Source organism: Alosa alosa, chromosome 18, assembly GCF_017589495.1.
Source record: "Alosa alosa isolate M-15738 ecotype Scorff River chromosome 18, AALO_Geno_1.1, whole genome shotgun sequence".
NCBI lineage: Eukaryota > Metazoa > Chordata > Actinopteri > Clupeiformes > Clupeidae > Alosa > Alosa alosa.
In genome coordinates, this window is record NC_063206.1 from 31,383,044 (window position 1) to 31,410,072 (window position 27,029).

General features: G+C 39.0%; 1 protein-coding gene across 5 annotated transcripts in view; it reads left to right on the forward strand.

The window, feature by feature from the left end:
* Positions 1-24,419, forward strand: part of LOC125311134 — a 102,776-nt gene extending 78,357 nt beyond the window's left edge. The window contains exons 6-8 of one of the 5 annotated variants that reach the window (XM_048268898.1): positions 17,648-17,750; positions 20,918-21,005; positions 24,185-24,419. In XM_048268898.1, coding sequence (XP_048124855.1) covers positions 17,648-17,750; positions 20,918-21,005; positions 24,185-24,205 — 212 coding nt within the window. In that variant the 3' untranslated portion in view covers positions 24,206-24,419. Of the gene's footprint in view, positions 1-17,647; positions 17,751-20,917; positions 21,006-21,252; positions 22,642-24,184 lie in introns of those variants that run through there. The other 4 variants (XM_048268902.1, XM_048268900.1, XM_048268901.1 and 1 more) reach the window with 4 other exon arrangements.
* The last annotated feature ends 2,610 nt before the right edge of the window (positions 24,420-27,029 follow it).

Genomic DNA, 27,029 nt, shown 5'->3' on the forward strand with positions numbered 1-27,029 from the left:
ACCGTTATTTGAACTAACTACGTTATGAATTGCATGCATCCACACATCAGCAGCCTTTAACTGTGTTAATGTTAATTGCAAGGATTCCCACACGAATGTCTTAAAATGACAGGCACTCAATTAGACATACACTACTGAACTTTATTGAATGCTACCTCTGACTAAGAATGCATTACTTTGCACTTGTATAGTCTTTTATTTTGGAATCTTAAGAGCAATAAACATATATTGCAATGTTAAAGAATTCTTTTTTTTTTTCATTCAGATGTGTAAATAAACATGTATAAGTTGCTATTAGTGAATTAATGGGGAGATAATCGAATCTAATCGAAATCGAATCGGTCTGAAAAAATTAATCGTTTAAAAAATAATCGTTTATCCCAGCCCTACAGGTATTGTATCGAAGTCATAATTTTGGTATCATGACAACACTACTCTGCAGTAAATCTAATTCAGCTGGAAGTTTTAACCCGCCACTGTGGACTTGATTAGTTTGTAAGCTTTTGTTCAGCTGACGCTGGCATCTGTGGGGTGTACTACGAATCTCGATTAGTGGGTTAGCGAGGTATGTTGCGCTCAAAGCCAGGCTATGCTGTGACACGAAAGTGGATCTGTTTTAGTGTCGCTGTATCACCATAGTATCTTATGCTGTCAACCAAACCTGGTCAGGAGGAGGTTATGTGCTAAGTTATAGCTGAAATCGTGTAATCTACTGCACACTGACCAATCAATTGTCTTAAAAACGAAGTTCTCTCACGTGTAGGATTCTGTCATATATCTTACAGGTGGAGCTCCGCCTCTACTAACATTGTGGATCTCTAATGTGCTTTAATAGTGCTGTGCGTGCAAATATCCCACTATGGACGTGCATACCATACAACTACTGATGACAATTGATTTATTTGATGTTATAGGTTAGACACAAAAAAATGCCGCAGTGTAGATTAAGCTATCGCTCATGAATGCGGAAGTAATTGTTTTTAAATAGAGGCGGACAAATATATCACATAACTGCAATCGTAGTATCACTTAACGTATACCCCTGAGTCAAGGCTTTGTCAAGCCTCGATATGTCTACATAGCCTAGATATGTCTAACGTGCTTCGTAGTATACCCCACTGGCGTTGGTGCTGCCACCTGATTGTGATCATCCGAACCGTAGGCTACAATAATAAAAATGTTCCACCTATGAGCCTATCAGTAACAAAATTCGATCTGCGCAAATAGCAGTACCCTGTATTCTATTTAAAAAGGGTGTCAACAAAATTAACATAGTAACCGACAACATTTTGTAGCTGAGGCCTAGTAATGTTATGTGGGAATTGCAAGAAAACGAGTAAAAACAATTCCTTACTTTAACCACTCAAGTGCAACGGTAGGAAAACTATAAATCAAAGACGGCGCTGTCCATCAACAAAAACACTATAGAGTTAAATTGTGATTTTAAGGATCTGGCCTGGACTGAATGTGTTTGTGCCATCCTAGTGGCCATTCTCTGTACTTTGTGTTTGTGTCCAGAGGTCCGTTGCACAAAAGCAGAATTAAGACATCCGGGATAAGTTACTGAGCTGCGCTCAATGAATCCAAAACAAGAGCGTACAGGCTTAATTGGTTGCACAACGAGCAAGCCAGGATGAGCAGACACGGATTCACCAAGCCAGGTGAAACCTATCCTGGATAAGTGCGCGCTCACGGCTCCCTCAAATAGACCCCGCCACCGATCACAGATTCACTGATTCACCATGGCAACTAGAGGGGTCATTGCTTCTTCTACGGTGTGAAGTAGGTAGCGATACCCTTTTCATGTCTACCCTTTTCGTTCCCTTGTTTCCATGTGCTTTGTGTTTACCTGTCTGTCATCTGTCTTTGTCTCCACCCATCTCCTTATTTGGTCTGTACTTCCTGTCTTGTTAGTTTTCCCTCCATTTTCTGCTCCCACCTGTTCCCAGTTATTGTCTTGTTAGTCTGGTCCAGTCCTGTCTTTCTGATAATTAGTCTGTGTATTTCAACCCCCCTGTTGCTGTCTTTTGTCGGTTTTGTCGCTTAGGTCCTATCCTGACATTTAAAGGGACAGCGATTACTCAAGACATAGGCCTACATCACAACTGAGGGATGAACATGAAATGCTTTGAATAGCATTCACATTTAAAGCATTCAATAGCCTAAAGAAAGCTTGAATTAAAATAGCCCCACATCATCACATACCCTTCACCATACCTAGAGATTGGCATGGGTGTTATTTCAGTTAGCCTATTAGTTGGTTTGATGCTCATTGAGCTCAATGCAAATCAAACCAGCTAATAGGCTAACTGAAATAACACACATGCCAATCTCTAGGTATGGTGAAGGGTATGTAATGATGTGGGGCTATTTTAATTCCAAAGGCCAAGGTAACTTTATCAGGATGCACAGTATTCTGGATCCATGAAATAACTGGCCTTTAAAAATAAAAATCTGCCTGTCTCTATGGGAATTTAACCTAGGGGTGCTAATACTTATGACCCCTGTATTTTAAGGAAGAACATTTATTTATTTATGATACATTATTCATTCACTAAGCAAATTGGTGTCCTTAAAGGTTAGATATTTCCTCATTTTTCACAAGATTTCCAAAAGATGATTTTATATTCCTCTTTTCAGTCAACTTTAGCATGGGTGCCAATACTTTTGGCCAGCACTGTAGATTAGTTTCCCGTCACTGCTCCACTCCCCTCCCGCCCACACACACATCTTCACTGTCATCACTCACATACATTACATACAGTACTCTGCTTGCAATAGTAAGTCCATGAAGTCCAGAACGAAGTCTAGCTGTAAAGTTACTAACCTATGTGTTGTAGGTGTCATTACAGTGCATGAAAATGCACTGTACTGTTCTTCCTAGGCAACTTATTACAGTGCATGAAAATGCACTGTACTGTTCTTCCTAGGCAACTTCTACTTCTTATTATTATTATTCCGCTTACCACTTTTTCCGTACGCAATTTCTCTTGAACAGTTTAACTTCATTCAAACTTTGTAACGTAGGTCTTCAAACAGATCGGGTTGGTATGACTTTTCAACTTTGAAACTTTTATACTTTTTAAACTATTAAAGAAAAACTTTTTAAAAATCCCCATAGACTTAACATTGCCGACAGACATCATAATACGGCCGTTAAGCAATTAGAATCCTATGGCAGGTGTTCAGGCCACCTGCAGCCTCAGGCTTTAAGCATACAATCTGGGTCAATTAAGACTACACATCCTATTCAACTGTTTCCTCTGCCCAAAACTGTTTCAAAATAAAAGTCCTCACTACAATAATCCACTGTTAAACAATGTAACCCATTAAACTACTGAACTTTTTACATTTAACTTTTAAACTATCATTAAACTATCTATCTATTAAACTAACTGTCTATCAACAACTTTTAAACTATCTACATTCAACTTTTAAACTATACACATTCACTAGCTGTCTATCAACAACTTTTAACTTGTTATCAACTACGTCAACACTTTTCATCAACTATGACTCCTACCCACTGTAGCTAGTTAGCATGGTTAATAAAGTTAGCATGTTAGCATTGTTAGCATTTTTGACAAAACTGCTAAAAATGATAAGCTTGGTTAGCTAAGTCACATGGTTAACATAGTTAGCATTGCTAGCATATTTAACATGTTTAGCAAAACTGCTAGAAAACGTTAGCTAAGTAACATGGTTAGCATGTTAGCATTGCTAGCACTGCTATAAAACATTAGCTAAGTAGCATGGTTAGCAAAATTAAAAATCTTAGCATAACTGCTAGCAAACATTAGAGCCATTCCAACTTTCAGTTATCATCAAATATCTACCTATACACAGCCATTAAACTATTTGAATATCAACATTCATTAAACTTCCAGTCTGTCAACAACTTTTAAACTATTTACCTTCAACTTTTAAACGGTCTACTTTTAAACTATCTATTAAACTAGCTGTCTATCAACAACTTTTAAACTATCTACTGGCTATCAACAACTTGTAAACTATCTACATTCAGCTTTTAAACAGTCTACTTTTAAACTATCAACTTTTATTAAGCTATGCAACCACCATGTCTATCCTAGCATCACCGTAGTAACCATCTCTGTATTATCTGTTTTAACTATACATGATATTTTACATCACAACTTTAGCATTTTCATGCACTGGTAATTCCTTGGAATTGCATTTCTAGTTCATTTTACTCTACAGACTGACATTTTAAGTTTACAGGGTTACAGCTGCATTTCTGTTTATTTGAGAACAATGTGTCATATTGTCAACAACACAGTTCTTGGGGAACTGTCTTGTAAGCTACTGTTCAAGTATGGCATTTACATGTTTATGTGAAAATATTATGCTACTTAATAAATGTGCCATGTTTTGAAATAATTTAAATATTTTTCATGAGTTAATGTCTATTTCTAAAATTTGGATTTTGGATTTGGTAAGTTACATTTATTTTCTTGAACATGCAGACACAAATAAAATATTTAAGAATCAACATAGACAACAAAAATAAAAATGAAAAGTCACATTTTGTTGTGCTTGTAGGTACCTACCCCCATCTTTCAGTTAAAGATGAACTGAACTGGAATTTGAAGTAAAGGTGATATAACAGATGTATTTTATTTCTTCTCATTGGTACAATGATTAAAAACATGGCTGAATTTATTAAAAAGGATAAAATTGTACGTTGAAAGTGGTGGTGTTGTTACACGGGCGCCGCCATGTTGGATTTCAATAATCGGCTACGTCACTGGCATGGTAAGCTACTCTGCACTAGCACTAGCAGCCATAGCAGATAATGAGTCTGAGGCTAGCTGACATGGCTGAGGAAACTAACATTAGGCCTAGCTGAGTTACATATTGGCCATAAGCCATTTATCAGGCTAGCCTACATCACAAAATCTCATACAAAATGAAACCAAACTAGTGAAACAAAGGCGAACACTTTAACAGGGTGAATCATACTGAACGCTATTTTGTCAATGAGCAGAAACACACACGACATTCAAACTATTGATAAGATGTGCACTATGGAAACTGGCCTGTAACTTTGGACGAATAAATGCCATTTACTTGCCATATCCTGACTTAAAAAACCCTTTTCTTGCTTACTTTATCGCAAACTCGGTGGGGCAGCTCTAGTCTTTTTCAATTCATAGAAGGGCGAGCCCACAGTCTATGTGCCATGGAGCCGAAGTTTCAACTTCGGCTTCGTTCACCCAATGCAGTCACTGGTCGCAATTACAAAGTCCGGGAAGATTCGTTCAATCGTTTAAAGTTTTAAGTGCAGTAGCCTATCTTTCCCCTTTGGAATAATATCTCGAAGTAGCCTCAAATGAGGTCCAGTGTTAGATAGGCTACCATACGATCCAGAGTAGGAAGGGCTAGCAGCTAAACACCTTGGAAACACTCTTATGTCAAACTCCACAAGCTAGAACTCCGACCATAGAGAGTATAAACCATGACTCCGACGATATCACAGATCGATAATAATGCTTTTACTAGCTGGTAACTAACAGGGTTCCCGCGGGGTCTTAAAAAGTCTTAAAAAGCCTAAAATTCAGAACTTTAAATTTAAGGCCTTAAAACCATAAGGCCTTAAGGCCATATTTTCATTCCGAGGTCTTAGAATTAATTTAGTCAGGTCTAAAAAATATTTTACCATCGTTCATTTCCAGAAACGCTGGCCGCAGAAAGTAGAAAAAAAGTATTGAATCGTAGCTTGCAAAGCAGAGCTCTAGCGTCTTTGCTACCTTTTGTAACAAAACCAGCAGAATGCTCAGAACATTGGTTCAGTGTGTTGTAGTTCTTTCTGGGGGATATTGGTGTTGGTACGTAGCCTACGCAGTGATAAATCTACAAATCCTGTGATAAATGCAATACCTGCCATAAAATAGCCTACATCTGCGTCTCCTCAGAACTTGTTAAAGTTCATTTCACGTGTGGAAAATGGGAAAGTGTAGGCCTACTTTCAACGAGACATGGCTAGATCCAGTGATGCCGCGTTACTCTATTTTGACCACTTTTTTCGGTAGCGAGTCTAACGCGCTACTATTTCTAGCAATCAGATTTAGGTTACTTATCCAAGTCACTGTGCGCTAGGCCTACTATTTTTGTCATTTACCTTAGTAAAAGATATATTCTTAGCTTTTTTCTTGTCTCGGGGATTAACGCTCACGTTTTCAGCATGATGACGTGTAATACCACGCAGCAACACAAACATAAACAACAATAGAGGGAGGAGAGAGATGCGCATTTTAGCTATAGGCTACAGTCATTATTTTGAGTTTGTGTCCGCTAAACATGATAACATTAAGGTACGTTGTACACTCGTGCTGGTGACAACGTGCTGTCTAGCTAGACATCCCAAGTCTCCCGAAGTTCTGGGAGTCTTCCGATAGCGGCTTCCTGACGCCCGCAATTAGATAAAATCTCCCGGAAACTAGAACGAACAAGAGCACGCAGCCAGACCGGGAATTAAAATCGCATGTGCATCTGAGTTTAGCGTGCAAACGATGGAGAGGGAGAGAGAGAGGGGTGGTGCGTGTGTGCCTGAAGCACATCCAAGACAGAGAACATCCTGGCCTGTTTTGCTAAATCAACCAATCAATTTACAGTGTAGGTGGGCTTTTATCTTTTTTCTCCCGAACTAAATTAATCAGTTCAGTGTATCTAGGAACAGGAGCGTCATGGCAGAGTCAGTGGCCCCCAAAAAGGAACATTTAAGACCCATTTCACATCAGACTACACAAAAGTGTACCCTTGTCTCATAAGAGTAAAACATAATGATAGTCTTGCACACTGCACTGTTTGTAGCATTGCCCATGGCTGCAAAAGACTTGTTGAGGTGAGTTTAACAAGTGTCATTTAATTTGCTATTATTCAGGCCTATACTAAATGGCTAGTTGCCAAGGCTACATGAAAAGCCTTTTCTTTGCAAACACTGCACTCTCCCGTTTGTTCTCTTTTTGAAAATGAAAAGCCCAAACTACCAAAATCTACATATTCTATCATAACAATTTCTATCTATAGGCCTTCCTTATTTGGTGTACTGAATCTGAATTTCAGTATCTAAGTAGGCTAAAGGGCTACCTCCCTAAAATTACTTTTTTTCAGGTTCGGATGTCTGCATTGTTGACATTACTGTTAAAATGCATTTCCAATTAAGTGAGTATTGGCAAAACCGGTTGTCATTTTTATGTTGAGGCGGTGGGGGGTGTTGTCGGCAGCTGCTGAAAGTAACTAATAAAGTAACTTGTAATCTAACTCAGTTACTTTACTGATTACTTGAAGGAGTAATCAGATTACTTTTTCAAGGTAACTGTGGCAACACTGGCTAGATCACAGCGATGTCTGCTGTTGGTTACAAGTGGTACCCAGCTCCAGGTACGAGGCTCGCTGCAAACTTTACAAAAAAACTATTCAATTCTGGGTGTGAAGGCGCTGGAGTCACAAGCCAGGGCCCACTTCCCCGATAACGACGGAGACACGCTCTTAAGAGGGTTTTCTACGATTCATCTTACAATCGTTCGTTTGGTTTTTCCGACTGTTTCCCAAACATGCTCGTAGCGTGAACGCGCATGCACTGCTCTTAAGATGCTCTTAAGGGGAGCTGTCCACGTTAATAGTTCTGAAATATCCTCTGATTTGACGGTGATGTCAGGTGACTGCACGTCACAGCTATCGGATCTACACATTAATTCACATCAATACGAAAATAGAAACACTTTGACATCTGCATGTAAGCATCCCAAGTAGGTTATATACCACACAGAGACATAAATAATTGTAATTATTTTAAGATTAGATTGTTGCACCATGCAATAATTTTTTTGTGGTGCCACTTAAGAACACGTTTGAAGATAAGAAAGAAGTCGAGTAAGAAAGAGAGGAAATGTGTAGGCTTAGATTTTGATGCAGTAGGCTACAGACTAAACCACATGTTGCTTTCTCTGCTTTTTACCTCATAGGCCTAATAAAATATTCACTTAGCAAAGATAATGTCAAACTATTCTGGCAACGTCTCGTTTCATAACTTGATTGCATTTTTGTCCGCTTTTCATCACATTATTATGACCATTAAATGTAGGCTATTTTGCATTCATCACAGGTAAACACAATAAAGAATGGGAACGTAAATTGGATTATGTATTCTAAGTTGTAATTCCTCTGTATGTCCTGTTGGTGACCTCAGTGAGAAGTACTGTTAAGACGCTCTTAGCCGGTAACGAGTACTCTGGAGCACTCGTAGATCTACAAGTGTTTTCACGATGCTCTTAAGCTACGATGGTTTCGGGAAACAGTCGGCAAATCTTAAGACGTTCGTAAGAGGGACTTTACGACGCTCTTAGGCTTAAGATGCTTTCGGGGAAGTGGGCCCTGAGCATGCAGATTACTCCGTGAGCAATTCAACAGAGAATAATGGAAGTGGATTTGGACGCATATTAATACTTTATCTTTAGGAGGGCTTTTGATCATCTTTGGGTGGTTTCAGCTTCAGTGTCCACCCAAAACACACTTTCACACCCAGTTTCAACTCGTCTCATTTTTGACTTCCTTGCTGAAATCTATTCTATTTGAGGGCTAGTTTGTTTTAGATTATTTTCATTTTGGGCTTAAGGTTTAGGGCATTTGGTACGTGACACAGATATTTTTCCTTAGTATACTACAAGTGAGCAATGTAAAAATCAGTTGGGTTGTAGACGTTGGGTGTGGAAGGTTACTAGTTTGATTGTTTTATCTGTAAATGAAATTAAAGGAACCGTATGTAAGAAAAATATTTCAATTAATCATAAAATGTCCCTGATATGTCACTAGACATTAAGAAATCAGGTTCATTTCAAATACTTATATCACTGACAACAGTAGTCCGGCCAGGATATTGTCATTTAAAAAGTGAAGTTGCAGCCCTCAACTGATGTTGATGTTGTGTTTTGTCATGTCATGTTGTGTTTTGCCCTGATGCGCCACCCTCCACCCATCTACTAATCACGAAGTCAGTAGTGTTTCGGCATCCGGGTTGGCAACCTCGAGTCAGGGGGGAGGGGGAGGGGATACACCGCTCTTCAGTATTTTGAAAGTGATTGCAGTACCAGTTTTGGCCACAATCTTACATATGGTTCCTTTAATGCTTTTTCAACGACTTTTCAATGATTTTTTCAGAATTTCTTTAAATTGAATATTTTTTGGTAATGCGTCGTGTAGGTCTTAAATTTCAATCTTTATGGTCTTAAAATGTCTTAAAAAGGTCTTACATTTGACTTATTGAAACCTGCAAGAACCCTGAACTAAACCACAGCGGGTCTGTAAACAGAATCCAATGTCCCTTTCTACTCACCCTGAAGCCAGTTGTTCACCGTCTTAGGGCAGATTGTTGATGCGAGGGAGTTTAACTTCGCCAGTGCTGCTATCCAAGAGACTCGTGCAATATCAACATCCACAAGGTAAAAATCTGCAAACTCTCCACTAAGGTTAGCCTAAAATAAACTTGGGGTAACAAAGTTTTTAACAGTTTCAAGGGAGGGAGAGAGAGAGAGCCCTTGTGAGTTGCTGTTTCGAGTGCCAGTAGTCCATACTGCGTTAGCCTACATTGACGTGACAATGCGTGTTATATAGCTTATTTGTATATGCACCGTAGCCTCTCGTGATAGGCCTAATGTAGTGGTGGTGAGTGAGTATGCAGTTGTGTGGAGGATGTACAGTAGGCAATGTGTGTGTGTGAGGGATGGAGGGAGACAGAGAGACAGCGTGCGTGTTGCTGTCTCAAGCGCCCCTCGTCCAGTTTTCTACATGACCTGTAGGCTAGGTCTACAGCAGCCTATGTTGTGCCGCACAAAATGTATCTATGTTGTACATTGCACAAAATGTATACCCCGAAATAAACACATACATAAATAAACATATTTTTCCCGTAACTTTGGCTTCCTTGAACATTTTTCCCTACGTTTTCGCCACTGCTTTGCAACAGATAGATTCCAGTGTCCATGCTCCGCAGAACTTTTACACAGTCATTTTCACCCAAATGATCCTACTGAAGGTTGAGCTGGAGCCTGAAACCCATCTAGTGGTAGTCAAGACACTACAGGCCTGTCCCTCACAGGCTCAAATTTGTAACCCATGCCATTAAAATTACTAATTTTCGTGTATACATAATATGCTGCAGCTGTTGCCTATAGAACTTCTCAGGTCCTACCATGCCAGTGACGTCATTGAAACTGGCAGCGTTCTAATACTAACAAAGCGCCAATTTTGGTGTTGCTAAAAAAAAGGCTAATTATTGATTTTTTTTAATAATTTTTTTTAGTGTCATTTATTTTTAATTGTCATAATCAACACATTATCAATTTCAGTTCAGTTCATCTTTAAATGAATCTTTTACATGATCAACGTTAAGTATTTATATATTTACAAACCTTTTTCTTATACTTGCACATTTTACAGACATACCTCCTATGTTTATTTATATTCACAAATAATATATATTACGTTGAAGATTAAAATCACTCCTATGTACACATACACACCCACACACACACACACACACACACACACACACACACACATACATACATAGCCTTTAATGAGTACAATTTAAGATGGTAAAGTACTTGTCATTTCCATCACTGAATATTTTCACTAATATTTTGCTATTGTGTATAATTTAAGATGCTTTTTAAACTGTGCAATATGTTTGCAATCTTTGATCTTATCTGGTAAGTTGTTCCACAACTTTACCCCACAGACAGATATGCACCTGCTTTTGAGTGTAGAGTGTACCGTTGGTTGCCTCAGTTTCAGTCTCCCGCTTAAATTATAATCTCCTAGTCTGTCACTAAACCATCTTTGAATGTGTCCTGGAAGTAGGCTGTTTCTTGCTTTAAATACAATTTGTGAAGTTTTAAAATCTTTTAAATCCATAAACTTTAATATTTTTAATTTCAGAAATAATTTGTTAGTGTGTTCATAGTACCCCACATTATTAACTATCCTTATTGCTTTTTTTTTTAATTGTGCATAGGGTGGCTGTAGGGTGCTTTTGTAGGTATTACCCCACACTTCCACACAGTAACTCAAATAGGGGGAAAACAGTGTACAGTACAGTGTATGCATAGCCTAGAAATCTAGATGCACCCTAATGGCAGCAGGGCTAGTCTAGCAACTCTCTGTTGGCTTGTGAGCTCGAAAAATTAAACTTCTATCAGGCCAATCAAATCGTGTATAGAGTCGTTAGGCGGGCTTAACATAATGATTGATGGTAGAGTTGCAACGGTTTGGCTTGAATTCCCTCCTACTTGAAAACAAATAAGATGGATGTTGCTGTTGGCGAACAGTGTGACACAAGTTAAGCTTTTATTAAGTTGGCAAAAGTTTGAACTAGCCAACTAGCTCCGCTGGTGGAAAACGCATGGGACTCATAGCGCTGTCCTATTGTGTGCAGAGGGAATTTGAAAGACAACCGATTATCCTGCCCCTCGGACTGAGCACTGCGAATGGTGAGTGCCCAGACCCTACATTTTAATGTGGGTCTGGCTCGTCAGGCTAGTGTATGCAGTGATTTTATATTCAATATATGTCTTACTTTGACTAGTATCCCTACACATCGTGCCAATTTTGAGTGTACACGGGTGACCTGAGGTTTCCAGCAGAGCTTGTGGTCTATCATTACACCTAGAAAGGAGTTTTCAAACACCCTTATATTATCGATCTTTAGTTCAATGTGTGTGTTTGCTTGTGTGTTACGTTTGCCAAAAAACATAAATTTGGTTTTCTTTACGTTAAGTGATAATCTATTTATATCAAACCACAATTTCAACTTGGTTAACTCAGTAGAGACAACATCCAACAAGGAGGTTCCCTCCTTCACAGAATATATTTGTGTCATCAGCAAAAATCACATTTTTCAGGAACATAGAAGCATTACTTAAGTCATTTATATATATAATGAATAGTTTTGGTCCCAGTATTGACCCTTGCGTCACACCACAGGTAATATTCATTTGGGTGGACCTGTTATCCCCTATCTGCACAAACTGTTTTCTTTGTCCTATGTAGCTTTTTAAGTCCAACCCCTCTGATCCCATAACTTTCCAGTTTGTGTAGCAATATATCATGGTTTATTGTGTCAAATGCCTTCTTCAGATCTATGAAGACCCCTATTGCAAACTTTTTGTTATCTATTGTGCTTGTCAGTTCTTCTACTGTCCATGAGTGCCAATGATGTTGATCGGTTTGTCCTAAAACCGTATTGACTATCTATGAGTAATTCATGTTTGTCTATGAAACTGTCCAACCTAGAAGCAAATATTTTTTCCAAATTTTTGGAAAACTGGGAGAGCAGGGAAACTGGTCTGTAGTTATTGTAGAGATTTTTTTCACCTTCTTTGAAGATCGAAATTACCTTAGCAGCAGGGCTCTCAAGTTTTGAAGTTTGCAAGGAGTGAGACTTTTTTTCTCTGTGCACAGTGCCATGCCCCCTCCCCCCTGATCGAAGTACATGAAAGTCCTACGTCTGCTTGAACTACTCGTGGCGCCACGCCCCCTCCCCCCTGATCAACAGACACACCCTCCCCATGTCCCATCGACCCAGCTTCATGAGAGAGCACAAATTCCATTATTTCAAACACACTATTTTATTTATTCTAGAACCCTATAGTAAATAATAATAAATAATAATAACATAAATTATAATAATAATTTTACCCAAATGGGCCCTTTGAACAGCAGTGGCTCATTCTGCTCTAAACAAACAGAAAACAACCAAATGAGAAAAAGCACATGTAGCCCCAAAATGGTCTCTTGAACAGTGGTGGTTCTGTCCGTGTGTGTGTGTGTGTGTTTATGAATGATGTTGTGTGTTGTAAGTGTTTGTGGCAGATTTTGATGCCTTGATGACTGAACCACAGTGCTTTAAATGGGAGCCCCCAATATCAATGTCAGCCATTTTCACAGTCATGAGGCCATCCATAAAAATATTCTTGTTTTCAGTAACAGCCAAAAAAATAAAAAAATGGGTCGGTAGGTAGGTCAATATTTTTTTTTCAAGATTCAAAGTAAAAAAAAAGTACAGTTTTGGTCATGGTGATTACGTAGGTATGAATTTAAACAAATATGCATATTGTGACATAACTGACTGGGTCCTCAACACGTGCCTTCAGGTGCATCACTGCAAACCTCAATGTAGACCAGCCTTTCTCAAACTTCTTTGACCTGAGGCCCAGTCATGGCAGACTTTGGGGTCATAGGGCTCATTTACACGTACCCAACCCCACTCCCTCCAAATCGAATTGTCATCATCATTATCACAATCATTATTATGCCTATATTGTTATACATGCACTTTCACTTAAATGTTTTGTGACATGCACATCAGAGGACTGCTTTACTAATGTAAGATATAATTAGTTTCATTGCTTTTGCATGGTTGCATGATGCTTGCATAAGAAAAGAAATTATATGGAATTATATGGGTGCTATTGTTTTGGGATGTTTCCCTCATGCAACCATCATACATTGGTAGGAAAAGGAGAAAAAAAACCGTGTTTTTAATTAAGTTTAATTTGAATTCCTGAATGTAAGGATTCAGGAAACACAATACCAGCTTTTTTGGCGAGCAGATGGGCGTAAATCACTGATCTGTTGATCTTTAACAGATAGAAAGAAGGCTACAATAGCTTTTGGCCACGTTATATTCAAATTTGACTATACAATACTCAGTGCTATACAGTGTATTATACAGTCTCTGCTCTGTTTCTATGGAAGTTCCAAAAATCAACATTGTTCTATTAAGTGTCGTTAAACAATTAAATAGCATTCAACAGGTTGAAGCGGAGCTTTGATACCAACGTTATCAATTAGTTTCAGTTTCTCTCCCGCAGACGCCTGCATTGAATGAACGCTCATACCACCACTTTATTATATGGCTCCATGTTTAATGACATCGATAGCAGAAACGTTTGTTTTCTTTTTTTGTCGGTCCGCGGTATCTGCGATCAACTGCGATTATCAGCTGAAGCACCGGGCCTAATTTCACTCCACGACTCCGCGGAACAGCAGTCTCCACGTTGCGGACCCACATCAAAATCTCAACAATCTCAACATCAACTATTTCCTGATTGGTTGAGAACACACACACATTTCAATGACTTCACACGATCACACGCCACACATGGCATTTCTCACTCCGAGAAATTATTAACTTACCCGCACAGAAATTTATAAGGGCTATATTTTACAAACGTGTCACAACGTTGCTGTCTGTGCGCTCATTCAGCTCAGAGAGCTGCTGTTCAGTTACTAACCTATGGGCCAATCAGAAAATAGGATTTCTCAACCAATCAGGAAATAGTTGATGTTGAGATTTTGATGTGGGTCCAAGCGTGGAGACTGCTGTTCCGCTGAGTCGTGGAGTGAAATTGGGCCCGATTGCCCGGCTGATAATCGCAGTTGATCATAAATACCAGCGGACCCAAAAAAAAGAAAACAAACATTTCTGCTATCGATGTCATTAAACATGGAGCCATATAATAAAGTGGTGGTATGGCGTTCATTCAATGCAGGCGTCTGCGGGGAGAGAAACTGAAACTAATTGATAGCGTTGGTATCAAAGCCCGCTTCAACCTGTTGAATGCTATTTAATTGTTTAACGACACTTAATAGAACAATGTTGATTTTTGGAACTTCCATAGAAACAGAGCAGAGACTGTATAATACACTGTATAGCACTGAGTATTGTATAGTCAAATTTGAATATAATGTGGCCAAAAGCTATTGTAGCCTTCTTTCTATCTGTTAAAGATCAACAGATCAGTGATTTACGCCCATCTGCTCGCCAAAAAAGCTGGTATTGTGTTTCCTGAATCCTTACATTCAGGCATTCAAATTCAACTTAATTAAAAACACATGTTTTTTTTTCCTCCTTTTCCTACCAATGTATGATGGTTGCATGAGGGAAACATCCCAAAATAATAGCACCCATATAATTGTTGCTGTTTTCAGAAGTATTTCTTTTATTATGCAAGCATCATGCAACCATGCAAAAGCAATGAAACTAATTATATCTTACATTAGTAAAGCAGTCCTCTGATGTGCATGTCACAAAACATTTAAGTGAAAGTGCATGTATAACAATATAGGCATAATAATGATTGTGATAATGATGATGACAATTAGATTTGGAGGGTGGGGTTGGAATGCGTGTAGATGAGCCCTATGACCCCCAAAGTCTGCCATGACTGGGCCTCAGGTCAAAAAAGAAGTTTGAGAGAGGCTGGTCTACATAACCTGCATCAGATTGAGGTTTGCAGTGATCGCCTGAAGGCGCGGGTTGAGGGACCCAGTCAGTTCGTCACAATATGCACATTTGTTTAAATTCATACCTACGTAATCACCATGACCAAAACTGTACTTTTTTTTTACTTTGAATCTTGAAAAAAAATATTGACCTACCTACCGACCCATTTTTTTATTTTTGGCTGTTACTGAAAACAAGAATATTTTAAGGATGGCCTCATGACTGTGAAAATGGCTGACATTGATACTGGGGGCTCCCATTTAAAGCACTGTGGTTCAGTCATCAAGGCATCAAAATCTGCCACAAACACTTACAACACACAACATCACTCATAAACACACACACACACGGACAGAACCACCACTGTTCAAGAGAACATTTTGGGGCTACATGTGCTTTTTCTCATTTGGTTGTTTTCTGTTTGTTTAGAGCAGAATGAGCCACTGCTGTTCAAAGGGCCCATTTGGGTAAAATTATTATTATAATTTATGTTATTATTATTTATTATTATTTACTATAGGGTTCTAGAATAAATAAAATAGTGTGTTTGAAATAATGGAATTTGTGCTCTCTCATGAAGCTGGGTCGATGGGACATGGGGAGGGTGTGTCTGGGGGGAGGGGGCGTGGCGCCACGAGTAGTTCAAGCAGACGTAGGACTTTCATGTACTTCGATCAGGGGGGAGGGGGCGTGGCACTGTGCACAGAGAAAAAAAGTCTCACTCCTTGCAAACTTCAAAACTTGAGAGCCCTGGTTGCGTGATTAGGCCTGTGAGCAAAACATCCGTCGAAGTAGGCTACCTTGTTTTACGCCATATATCTATCGTAGGCCTATCATCAGTAGGAACATTGCCTGTAAATTGCAAACAGTCACAAACGGGCTGTTGCTTAACCTCATCGTTGGCAACCTAACGTATTACCACCCGCCAGTTAGCAGGTTCATGGCTAGCTACCGGTTGCTAGTTAAAGGGACCCCGTGTGGCAACTTTCCAAAAGGTTGACATGCACCAACCGGACCTTTTTTTGACTGATTGATCTTGCTCGACACACTTTTTTCATATATTGGGAAACTAGTTTTGAGTAGGTGGTACATAACTTTGGCTTGCATTTATGTAAAATTATGAAACAATAATGGTTGGCAGGATTGAAAATTTGTAACATTGTTACAAATAAGCACGTCATTACTGTACACTGTTTTGTGTAAACCAGTAGATTAACACAAACTACATAATTTACATAATTTAAGTCACCACAATTTGCATGACAACAATCCCATGATTCAGTGCAAAATACAGAAACACATTTAAATGCAACAGTAGCACTACTGTAGGCTACTTTTGTAAACAGTAGACTACCACAATTTCCCCCAATAAGTTACCACAAATTGTATGAACTTTTATTTTAATGCCCACAGTGCAAAGCAAACTACAGTAAGACACTGCTTATTAATGACATGGTATTTTACTGGGTATTTAGTGTAAAATAACTGGGAATGTACAGCCAAGTCTAACAGTGTATAGTACAGTTTATGAATGTACTCACCCCTGAAGGTAAATTTGGAGGCATACCTCCTAAGACTTAACCTCTGAGTCTTGTTGCTCTCTATTGGATATTATCCATGGTGGATGAAGTTGAAAACCTCATCGTACCGTTTGTCCATTGCTATGGAGACGTAATTAATTAGGATCCCTTCATTGACCCCCACCACCTCCCCCCAATCACAAACACATCAAACATGATGGACACATTCTGACAACACAGGAGGGAGCGGGAAACACAGACACTCGCGCACACCCACACACACGCGCTCAGACCGGGAAAACGCTTACATTTTTTTATGTATATTAAGGATCTTTGATGGTAGCATAACTCGACGGGTAGCCCAGTTCAACACGACACCGGCAAGTGTTGCCCATTGACAGACTAAATTGTCATTAGTTTTGCAGTATTAGCTATAGTGTGTAATTTTGTTCAATTTTCGGTTGGTGGTGTGATTCTTGTGATTGGTGATTTTTTTTAATGTAAAAAATGTACCGTGGCTCAAAAAAGGTTGGAAAACACTGGATTAGGCTACTTCGCGAGTAGTCCAACAGAGAAGAAGAATTGCCGCTGTGAATGCTAGGATTATTTTGACATGCCAAAGGCTAAATACAAATTGCTATTAGTCGGACGCAAAGCAGAATAAGGGGGCACTAAGGCCACAGTGACCTGTGAACTTCAGATTTTCAAAAAGGGCATCAGAGCCAACACAAGGGGCAGCGAAGGCCATGGCCGTCCAACCCTGGTGAGGATCACTGTCTACTGTCGATAATGGATGTCATAACTTATGTCATATTTTCTCTAGAGTTGGAGACTGAAGTTGAAGAGGCAGCATCTCTGACAAGCTCTCTGAAAGTGGAGAAAACGGCAGTTACCAAGAAACCCGTTTTAGACAAACTTTGCCTAAGGTAATCTGCAGCTGCATTTGAATTCAGCAAAGGTTTGGGCCAATGTTGGTCCTTGAGAGATTGATGAAAAACAGTTGAATATTGTAAGTGGCGATTGCAAGTTTATGAAATTCAGATATTTATAATGGTTTATATTGACTGCTGAATTTAATAAGCTGTTGACTGCCATTTTTAAGAGTGAGCAAAGTCATTTTTTGGCAAGTCCCTCCACTCTGCGGCCATTTTGTAACACTTTTTGGGTACTTATCGGGCATCTATTTTGGCAGAAATGCATGTACACAAGGCTTCACGACACTAACCTTGCTCCAGCAGCGAGATCACAACACATGATTGACATGATGTTTTCACAACACATGATTGACATGATGTTTTCACAACACATGATTGACATGATGTTTTCACAACACACCACATGACTGGCACAACTATTCACAGTCGACACAAACTGACTAATGACCGACAAACCTTGAGGGGAGACAGAGGGTTTAAATACACAGGGGAAGGAGACACAAATACTGAAACAATAATCAGGTACAGGTGAACTTAACAAGGGACTAACAGGACTAATGATAAGAAACAGGTGAGGGGCGGAGACAAGAATAACAAACAGGAGCAAATGGAAAGGGTAAACAAAGGAGCACATGGAACAGGACACAGGAAGTAAACAAAGCAACCAGGAAGACACAAGTGGAGCAGACAAGATGGAAAAAACACGACACAGGGTAAACAAGACAAGAACAGCTCCTTACAGCATGACTGAGCAGCGGTTATATTTTGTACCACTTTGCAGTAAATCTAGTTTAGTAAGTAGTAAGAAAATAAGTCTATATAGGACTTTTTCTATGCACAAAAAACCCAAAGCGTTCCACACACAGACACCAAGACATAAAAACATATTTTAAAACGTGAATATAGACAACACACACACACTCGCTTACATATACATAGCTTGACACCTGACACTCAATCCTCATCATATGTCAAAAGGATGTCTGCCGCCTCTTGTCCGAGAAACCCTCCACCACTGGACTGACTACAGACCTGTGGCCTTGACTTCAGTCACCATGAAGTCCTTTGAATACCTGGTGCTGACCCACCTCAAAAACATCACAGGTCACCAGCTGGACCCCCTGCAGTTTGCCTACAGGGCAAACAGGTCAGTGGATGATGGGAACATGGGGCTGCACTTCATCCTGCAATACCTTGACCAGCCATCTGTCAGTGGATCTCTATCTTCCTGACTGAAAGGAGTCAGCATGTGCGGCTAAGAGATCTCAGATCTGGAACACGGACAACCAGCACTGGTGCACCATAGAGGTGTGTCCTTTCCCCACTGCTCTTCTCCATCTACACAAATGACTGTACCTCCAAGGATCCAAATGTCAAACTCTTAAAATGTGCAGATGACACCACTGTCATTGGGCTCATCCAGTATGGTGATGAGTCTGCATATTGGCAAGATATTGATAAGTTGGTGCTCTGGTGCGGTAAACACAAGCTAGAGCTTGTGAACACTGACTTGAACACGGACTCGAACCTGGACTCGGATTCGAGGCATAGTGACTTGACTACAACACTGCATCAACGTCATCCTTAAAGGCTCACAGGGATCCGTCAATAGACAGATTTCTGTCAATTTGATTTTAGAAATCCCATATTTGAAATCGATGCAGATCCGATGAGAAAAAATGGGGGTCTCTTACCACTTTTTCTTTTTGTAAGGCAACTATAAATATTAGGTTGATTTGAGATGTTTAATGGAGTGGAGCGTGGATAAATGAGCACCAGCTCATAAATATACATGTAATGAGCAGCAGAAACAGCACACTCTGAAAGGGACTGAAATAGAGGGTAATAGAAGTAGGTAAGATTCTTTTCCTACAAGCTATTTCCAGCAAACAACTTCAGAAACATGTTTTCTGGAACTCATAGACCTATTTTAACTTGTTGAAAAATAGTCATAAGTCCATAAGCTATCTTGAAAAGGTGGTTTTTAAGAGCCGTTTTGTATTGTGAGATGGAGTCGAGAGTACGAATGCTTGAGGGGAGTGAGTTCCACAGTTTGGGTCTGTGCTTAATCTGTGCTGCAGTGCTGAGTTTTGAATGAGTTGGAGGCGATGGATGAGTTTGTTTTGGATGCCTGTCAGGATTGCATTGCAGTAGTCAATGCGAGATGTTACAAGGGTGTTGACAAGCACTTCAGCGGAGCATTGTGTGAGTGCAGGGCCCAGTCTGGAGATGTTCCTGAGGTGAAAAAAACGCTGTCCGAGAGACATTATTGATGTGGTTGGAAAATGAAAGGGTCCAGGATAACGCCAAGGCTCTTCACATGTTTGGAGACAGGTATGGTGGTCTCACCAAAAGAGATTGAGGAGATACTGTTTTTTGCAAGCGTAGATGTGGTGCCAATGAGTAACAGTTCAGTTTTCTTAATAGTTTCTTTACTATTTGTCTACTGAATGTAAAATGTACTACTACATGTCTACTTGTTACTACTACATGTCTATTTGTTGAATGTGTAGTTAACACCTACCAAAGTCAAATTCCTTGTATATATTTATACTTGGCCAATAAAACTGATTCTGATAAAATGTTCACTTGTGATGAAGTCTTGGATCTGTTATTCATCTATTCTAATTCTGAAGGAGAATATCTGACTTTGGGAGATGGCTACAGTACGTCCCAATCCTCGGGGTGTTGAACAGAGTAGCTCTTTATGGTGGTCTTCAAGATTTGATGATATCGCTTAATCACACCCTGAGATTGAGGATGGAAAGCAGTAATTAATTAGCAGAAAGTAATTTGTTCAATGCCCAGTTCACACATTACTTCCTGAAATACATTAGACATGCAATTGGTGCCTCAATCAGACTGCAGTTGCCTTGGGAGGTCAAAACAAGAGAAAAAGCTAACTAGAGCATGAAGAATGGGTTTTGCTTTAATATCTCTCAGAGGCACAGCCTCATGAAATCGAATGGTAATATCCATGATAGTTAGCAGCTTAGAATGGTTTGATAGTGACCATTATGAAATTGTGCTAGGTTTTCCCCTGCATATTAATTCTCTGTCTATTACTTAGAGGGCCCAGGCCTCCGCCTCTATATGGCACTTATGCATGGTGTGTTCTACAGATGTTATCAGATTGTATTTATTTGGTTTTATTACAGGCTGAAGGACGAGGTGGGTATGCATAAGGAGGGAAACCTTGAACTTAAGCATCAAATGCTCTCAGCTAAAATTCAGCTTCTGCAAAAGGTAAGAGTAATATATAACAAAGGTAATTTTGCTCTGGATTTGCATTATGAACAGAAACTTAATTAGCCTGACCATGCTCTATTGAGGATTGTTTCCAGTCTTTTCTTTTCTACTGAACGTACACTTGGGTTGACTTTAAAACCATTGGACCTGCCTTTTACTCTCCATAGCAAGTATGGCATTTAGTCTGGAATTCCTACTTTACCAGTAACAGTGCAAACTTATGTTTTGCCCACCCTGTTGGCAGGAAGGAAACCATGGACCTCATTCACCAGTATCTTCCAAATAATAAGAGATAGTCTGTTGTACTCACAACCTAGGGTTTATTAATGGATGATAACGAGTTCAAACATTTGTTTGGGAGCCAGATTACGGTAATTGAAGTTTTGAGCTACACCGTTGCGTGCTCTAGCAACAAAATGCCTGTAGCAGCAGGCATCGAGCCAAGTCAAAATAAATCACTATTTTCAAACCACTACCAAGGCTCTAAATATGCTTACACCCGAAAAACACCAGGTTTGCAACTGAAGTGCTCCATTTGCGTAGCAGAAAAACTGTTTTAGAAGACTGGTCTTATTTTTTCGAATGTACGCGAATGTTCGTCTGATGAGTGCAGGGCTCTACAGTGCGCTCATTTAAAATTATGACATGCGAGTGCAAACAAAAATGTATGCACACTAGTGTTAGTGACTTCTAACCATGTGACCAAGTTGTCTAGAAAATCACTGCAACATCAGAAAACATTATAATGCGAATCATACACTGATGTCGCAAATGCAGCATAAAACTACACCTCCCATAGATGTTAGCGGTTTAGCGTTACCGTACTGTACCTCAAGCTTCTAACTCGTATGGAAAAGCAACAGTTTAGGCTAGCCTACCATGCAGTATAACCAAATTCATTGGGATAGTATATACCAACAATTAATAAAGATACAGAAGGAACAGGAAGGAGATGAGATTCTGGAAATGCAGAGAAGGAAATGGGATACATGTCGTTGAGGGATTGGCTGGATTATAAAAATATATCTGTAGTGCACAGATACAAAAGTAGCCTAATATTTCAGTTTTCTCCAAAGGTAGAATGCTATCAACAACTCCAGACTTTCATGCACACTTGTTAACACAGAATACAAGCTTAAGTAGGCTACAAAACGAAACAACACTTGCCTATTGCCCCCGCCAATGCAGTCAGATATTTCAAATACATATGGATATATTTCAGTAGGCTATTTTATATTTTGTGGAAGTGAAAATGGGCTAATAGTAGTAGTAGGCAGTATGAACTCTGACAGGTTAAGGTCACCATTGACCATCTATTTGGAAAATATGAAATATGCTGTTCTTCTTGTATTTCTTCTTTAGCTTTGGTTTTGACTGGATTCAAGTAAACTTGGCCGTGGCAATATAATGCTGGTGTTTGTAAATATAAATTCTTTGTCTGTTGTGTTAATGTAATTGCTATGTATATTTGTTTTCAACAATCACAATTGAGAGCTCCATTTCAAAATGCAATGTTTGTATGATGCATCGGTTACATCAGGCAATTCAGGAAATAGGCAATTTTACAACCATGTTATTCTCATAAATTAGTTTACAGTAATTTGTTTCTGAAGTTGTTACTGCATTGTGAATTACCCCAGCCAAAGCATTTCTTCATTTAGCTACAAATAAATAATAATAATAATAATAAGCTTTATTTGTATAGCACCTTTCATACACAAAATGCAGCTCAAAGTGCTTTATATTTGGAACATTTCACACAATAATAGAGAAGAAAATAATAATAATAATAATAGATTTTGAGGCTAACACAGCAAGTTGTTGTGGTAGTATATAAGCTTTGCTAGCAAATGCTTACATAACCATACAAACCGCAAGCCCTTGTTGCGGGCCCCCACAAATACCAACAATTTCCTACAACTTCTTCAGTCATTCCTCTTCATTGCTATTGCCGTTTATGATCCAATCAGCAACATATATACCAAGCAATATCAGAAATACTTCAGCAATGCAGTGGTCATGTCCTTAGTATGCTCTTAGTATTTGTTGAGATTACATGAATTTATATACAGACGTTTAAGCTCGAAAACAGGCAGCCTTAACTGTTAACCCCCTACAAGCATGTCATATGGCAACAGTGGCAAGGAAAAACTCCCAGATTCTCCCATAAACTCTCATAAACCTTGAGCTGAACCCAACTTAATGGGGGAGCCCATCTGCTTCTGGCTGGCTGCAGCTCTAATAGCAGCAGTCAAATGTAGAATCATCTGAAAAAGTAGTCTATAAGATAAAACAAGTTAACTAAAGCTCTCGTATATAGGCATGTTTTCTGGTCTTTTTAAAAGATATTCACTGAACTCGCCTGTTTGATGTACAGAGGCAGGGTGTTCCATAGCTTTGGTGCATAATGGATAAAAGCAGCTTCTCCACTTTGCTTGTGGAGCACTTTGGGTACAATTAAAAGATTAGCATCGGAAAATCTAAGTTTCCTTTGTGGTTGATAAGATATTAAAAGCTCAGTGATATATGAAGGTGCTATGCCATTCAGAGTAAGTAATTAACATAACCTTAAAATCCAATTCTATAGCAGACAGTGAGCCAGTGCAGTTCAGCTAACACAGGGGTGATGTGCTCTCTCTTCTTGGTCTTAGTTAAAAATCTAGCAGCAGAGTTATGTATGAGTTCCACTTTCTTTATATGTTTCTGTGGGAGACCAGTAAAAAGTGCATTGCAGTAATCTAACCTAGGCATGGATTAGTTTTTTAAAGTACTTTGATTTTTCGTAATCCTTCTTTCTTATTATTTTGAATAAGAATATCAAGATGATCAGTGTGATTTTGGTCTTACTACCCTTAGTTTCCCTTAATTAAAAAAAAAAAAAGAAATATCGCAACTATTTTCACAATTTTCACTTCCTCCCGCAAATTCTTTGCAACAAACGCCTAAAAACACTGGCACAATATCAGGCATTTTGGGCCGCAACGATCTCAAAAAAGGCCCTTGAAATCCTGGAGGGACTGTTTTAAAGTGTCATAAAATTGTATGAACTCGCCATATCTAATTCTGTGATATTCAAGTTGTTCCTCTGAATTATCACATATTATGTCAAGTATTGGCTCTTCAATTAAACATGTTGTTTGTAAAACACAGTTGTAGACTGTATGTATTCATCCTAGAAATTGCGCCAGAAGATTTGAACATACTGAAGAACAGTGGAAGGCAATGTAAGCAGCATTCAGAGTATACATTTGAAAGATCAACAAATTTCCCAAGGAACATACTTTGGACAATTTACATGTTATGTCTAAAGTGGACTCATCTTGAATTTTATTTTAAATGTTTATTGTTATCTATATATGTTATCTTGTATGAGATGGGCTAAATTAATCAGTAGTGTTTCAACATCAGTCATGTACCTACATATATGTTAACAATAAATGTTTTGACATTATTTAAATCCTTTCTTTGCAGTGCAGTGTGTGTGTGTGTGTGTGTGTGTGTATTATTGTTATTATTAGATGGTCCTTGACTTTATGGTTACTTACTGTAGCAGACACTTTTGACATCATAACATTAAGCAATGCACTGAAACAGTAAGAACATCAATCATAGTAAAACAATTATTAGAAATTGAAAATAGGATAATAATAATTATAATAGTAAAAACAGGGGAATTAAAGTGGAATCATAGTGTTCAGATAAGATGGTGCTGATCCAGTGGTTATCCAAGTGTGAGGGAATTTAATTTATTAAACTACTAACTTGGTGTAAATAGTACTGCAGCACTTACTTCATCAGTAAATAGCAGGTAGTAACGCGTTACAAGTTATGCACATGAGTAAAAAAGTATTTTTTTCGTGGAACGGCAACTTTCCATATTCTTTTTTCAAAACGGTACTTCTACTCTTACTCAAGTACATTTTTGAGCCAGCAATCTACTCTTTACTCTGCTACATTTTCAATTGCCTTTCCTTATGAGTACAAGTTTATTATCGGAGGAGAATTATCTCGTGGGATAAAAGCACACCTCTACCTTGGTGCACAACGGCGTGGGAGAAAAGAAACTGGGCTTCAGAATGCATTGCTACGTTTCCCCACAATTATAAGTAGTAAGTAATGACTGGCCTATGTAGAATCAATCAGATCATGTTGTAGCCTACTATACGGAAGTAGATGTTCTATATATCTAACAGCTCAGTTAACGCAATGACGTCCTGCCAGTTGCTGCATCTTCTGGTGAGACAGAGTAGCAACAAAATGAGAGGTAGCCTACGACATGACTTTCGCCTATATTCATTTCTGGCCAGCATCGTTCAACAATCACATTGGACAAGGAAAGTAGGCCTACAAATTAATTTACAAGCAAAGTAAATGCACTGGAATTCGAGCACACAAGTTAGAAAAAACCTAGCATTTGTTTATGTACCCTCAATGTTGCAGGACATGACAAAGACGGTCGGCTAAGAAAACAGATAGCCTACTCTGTCGCTCTGTCCCAGTGGATATGCCTAGGCTATATGTAGCCTAAATATAGGTCTACCCATAATATAGCATTGATTTTAGGTTACATTGTCTGTATGGTGAAGTTATAACCAGACTTCTATCGATGCAAAGCAGAAGAATCAACTGGCAATGGATTTGAAGTGACTGCTTTTCAATCCGTAGCCATTTACTGCTTATTCCGGCTATGCCAAGATGGTCTACACAAGTGTGTCAGATAAGATTATATAAGATTATATATTTAAGATTATATTTTATATATTTGAAATGGGCTGTTATGATTAGTCTATATGATTAGTCTACAAAGGAGGAGAAAAGCAAACAGGCGTGAAGGCCTACTTTTAAATCAAAAATATAAAAATGTTACTTGAGTAATTTATTAACAAAGTATTTTTTTTACTTTTACTTGAGTAGATTTCTCAGATGGTAATATTTACTTTTACTCAAGTAATTTTTGAAGTGAGTAATTGTACTTTTACTTGAGTATAGATTTTCAGTACTCTACCCACCCCTGGTAAATAGTCACATTCACAAACGCCCCTCGAGTAAAAACTGCCTTCCACATTTGTTAGAACGTTTTACACAACCCACCAACAGCTCATTGGGTGAATGAATGTTAAGTCAGCTAACAGCAACCATTAACTACATGGACTATCTTTTACTTTTAGATAGCTAGCATAGTTTACTAATCACTACTGATTACAGCTCATGCATGGTGAAGACAGCAAATAGACTATTTGCCACCGATTAAAAACAAACTTTCTTAGTCTTACCAACTTCTTATTCAGACACACATTTCTTGTAACTACAAATTGGCAGATAAGTGATGTTACTGACTGGCTTGACACCGAAACGCATTTGTAGTCAAGGGCATGGCACAATAAATCCTTTTAAAAGTATAATACACAAGAGTGCAGTTTCCTCCACTTCAAGAATGACATTTTTAACTCGCACCCAAAATACTTTATTGCTGAGAAGTTACATCAGCCATCTGAACATGCTCAAACATACAAAGCATGCTCGACACATGTTACCAGACTGAGGACAGTAGGCTCACCTCGGTGATCCACTAGCATGCGATGCGAACTCCGCGACGCAATACCAAATCGCAACGCTTTTGATGTTTTGGCGGTAACCACACTACCGGAAAATTAGGTTTTGTTTAGGCTACGTGATGATGGACCTCCCCTGCATATTGCTCTGCTATTGGATACTCGCCTCGTGATGGACGGATTAATTTGCATAAAGTTGGGGATTGCTGAACTTTTGGACGCGCCACAGCCACAGATCTCGACGCACCGCATACCCAGAATCCTATGCGGGTGCGGAATTCGCTTCTCATAGAAATGAATCTATCGCGCGTCGCGGAGTTCACATCGCAGGCGAGTGGATCCCCGGCGTCAGGCAACGTTCAGGCAGTGGCACCTCTGCACAGCGTGTGTGGGCTCAGTTGGAATTTGTTTTCAAGAAATACAGATTTTTTATTTAGAATATCTTGAACAAGTTCAAGTTCATGCTTTC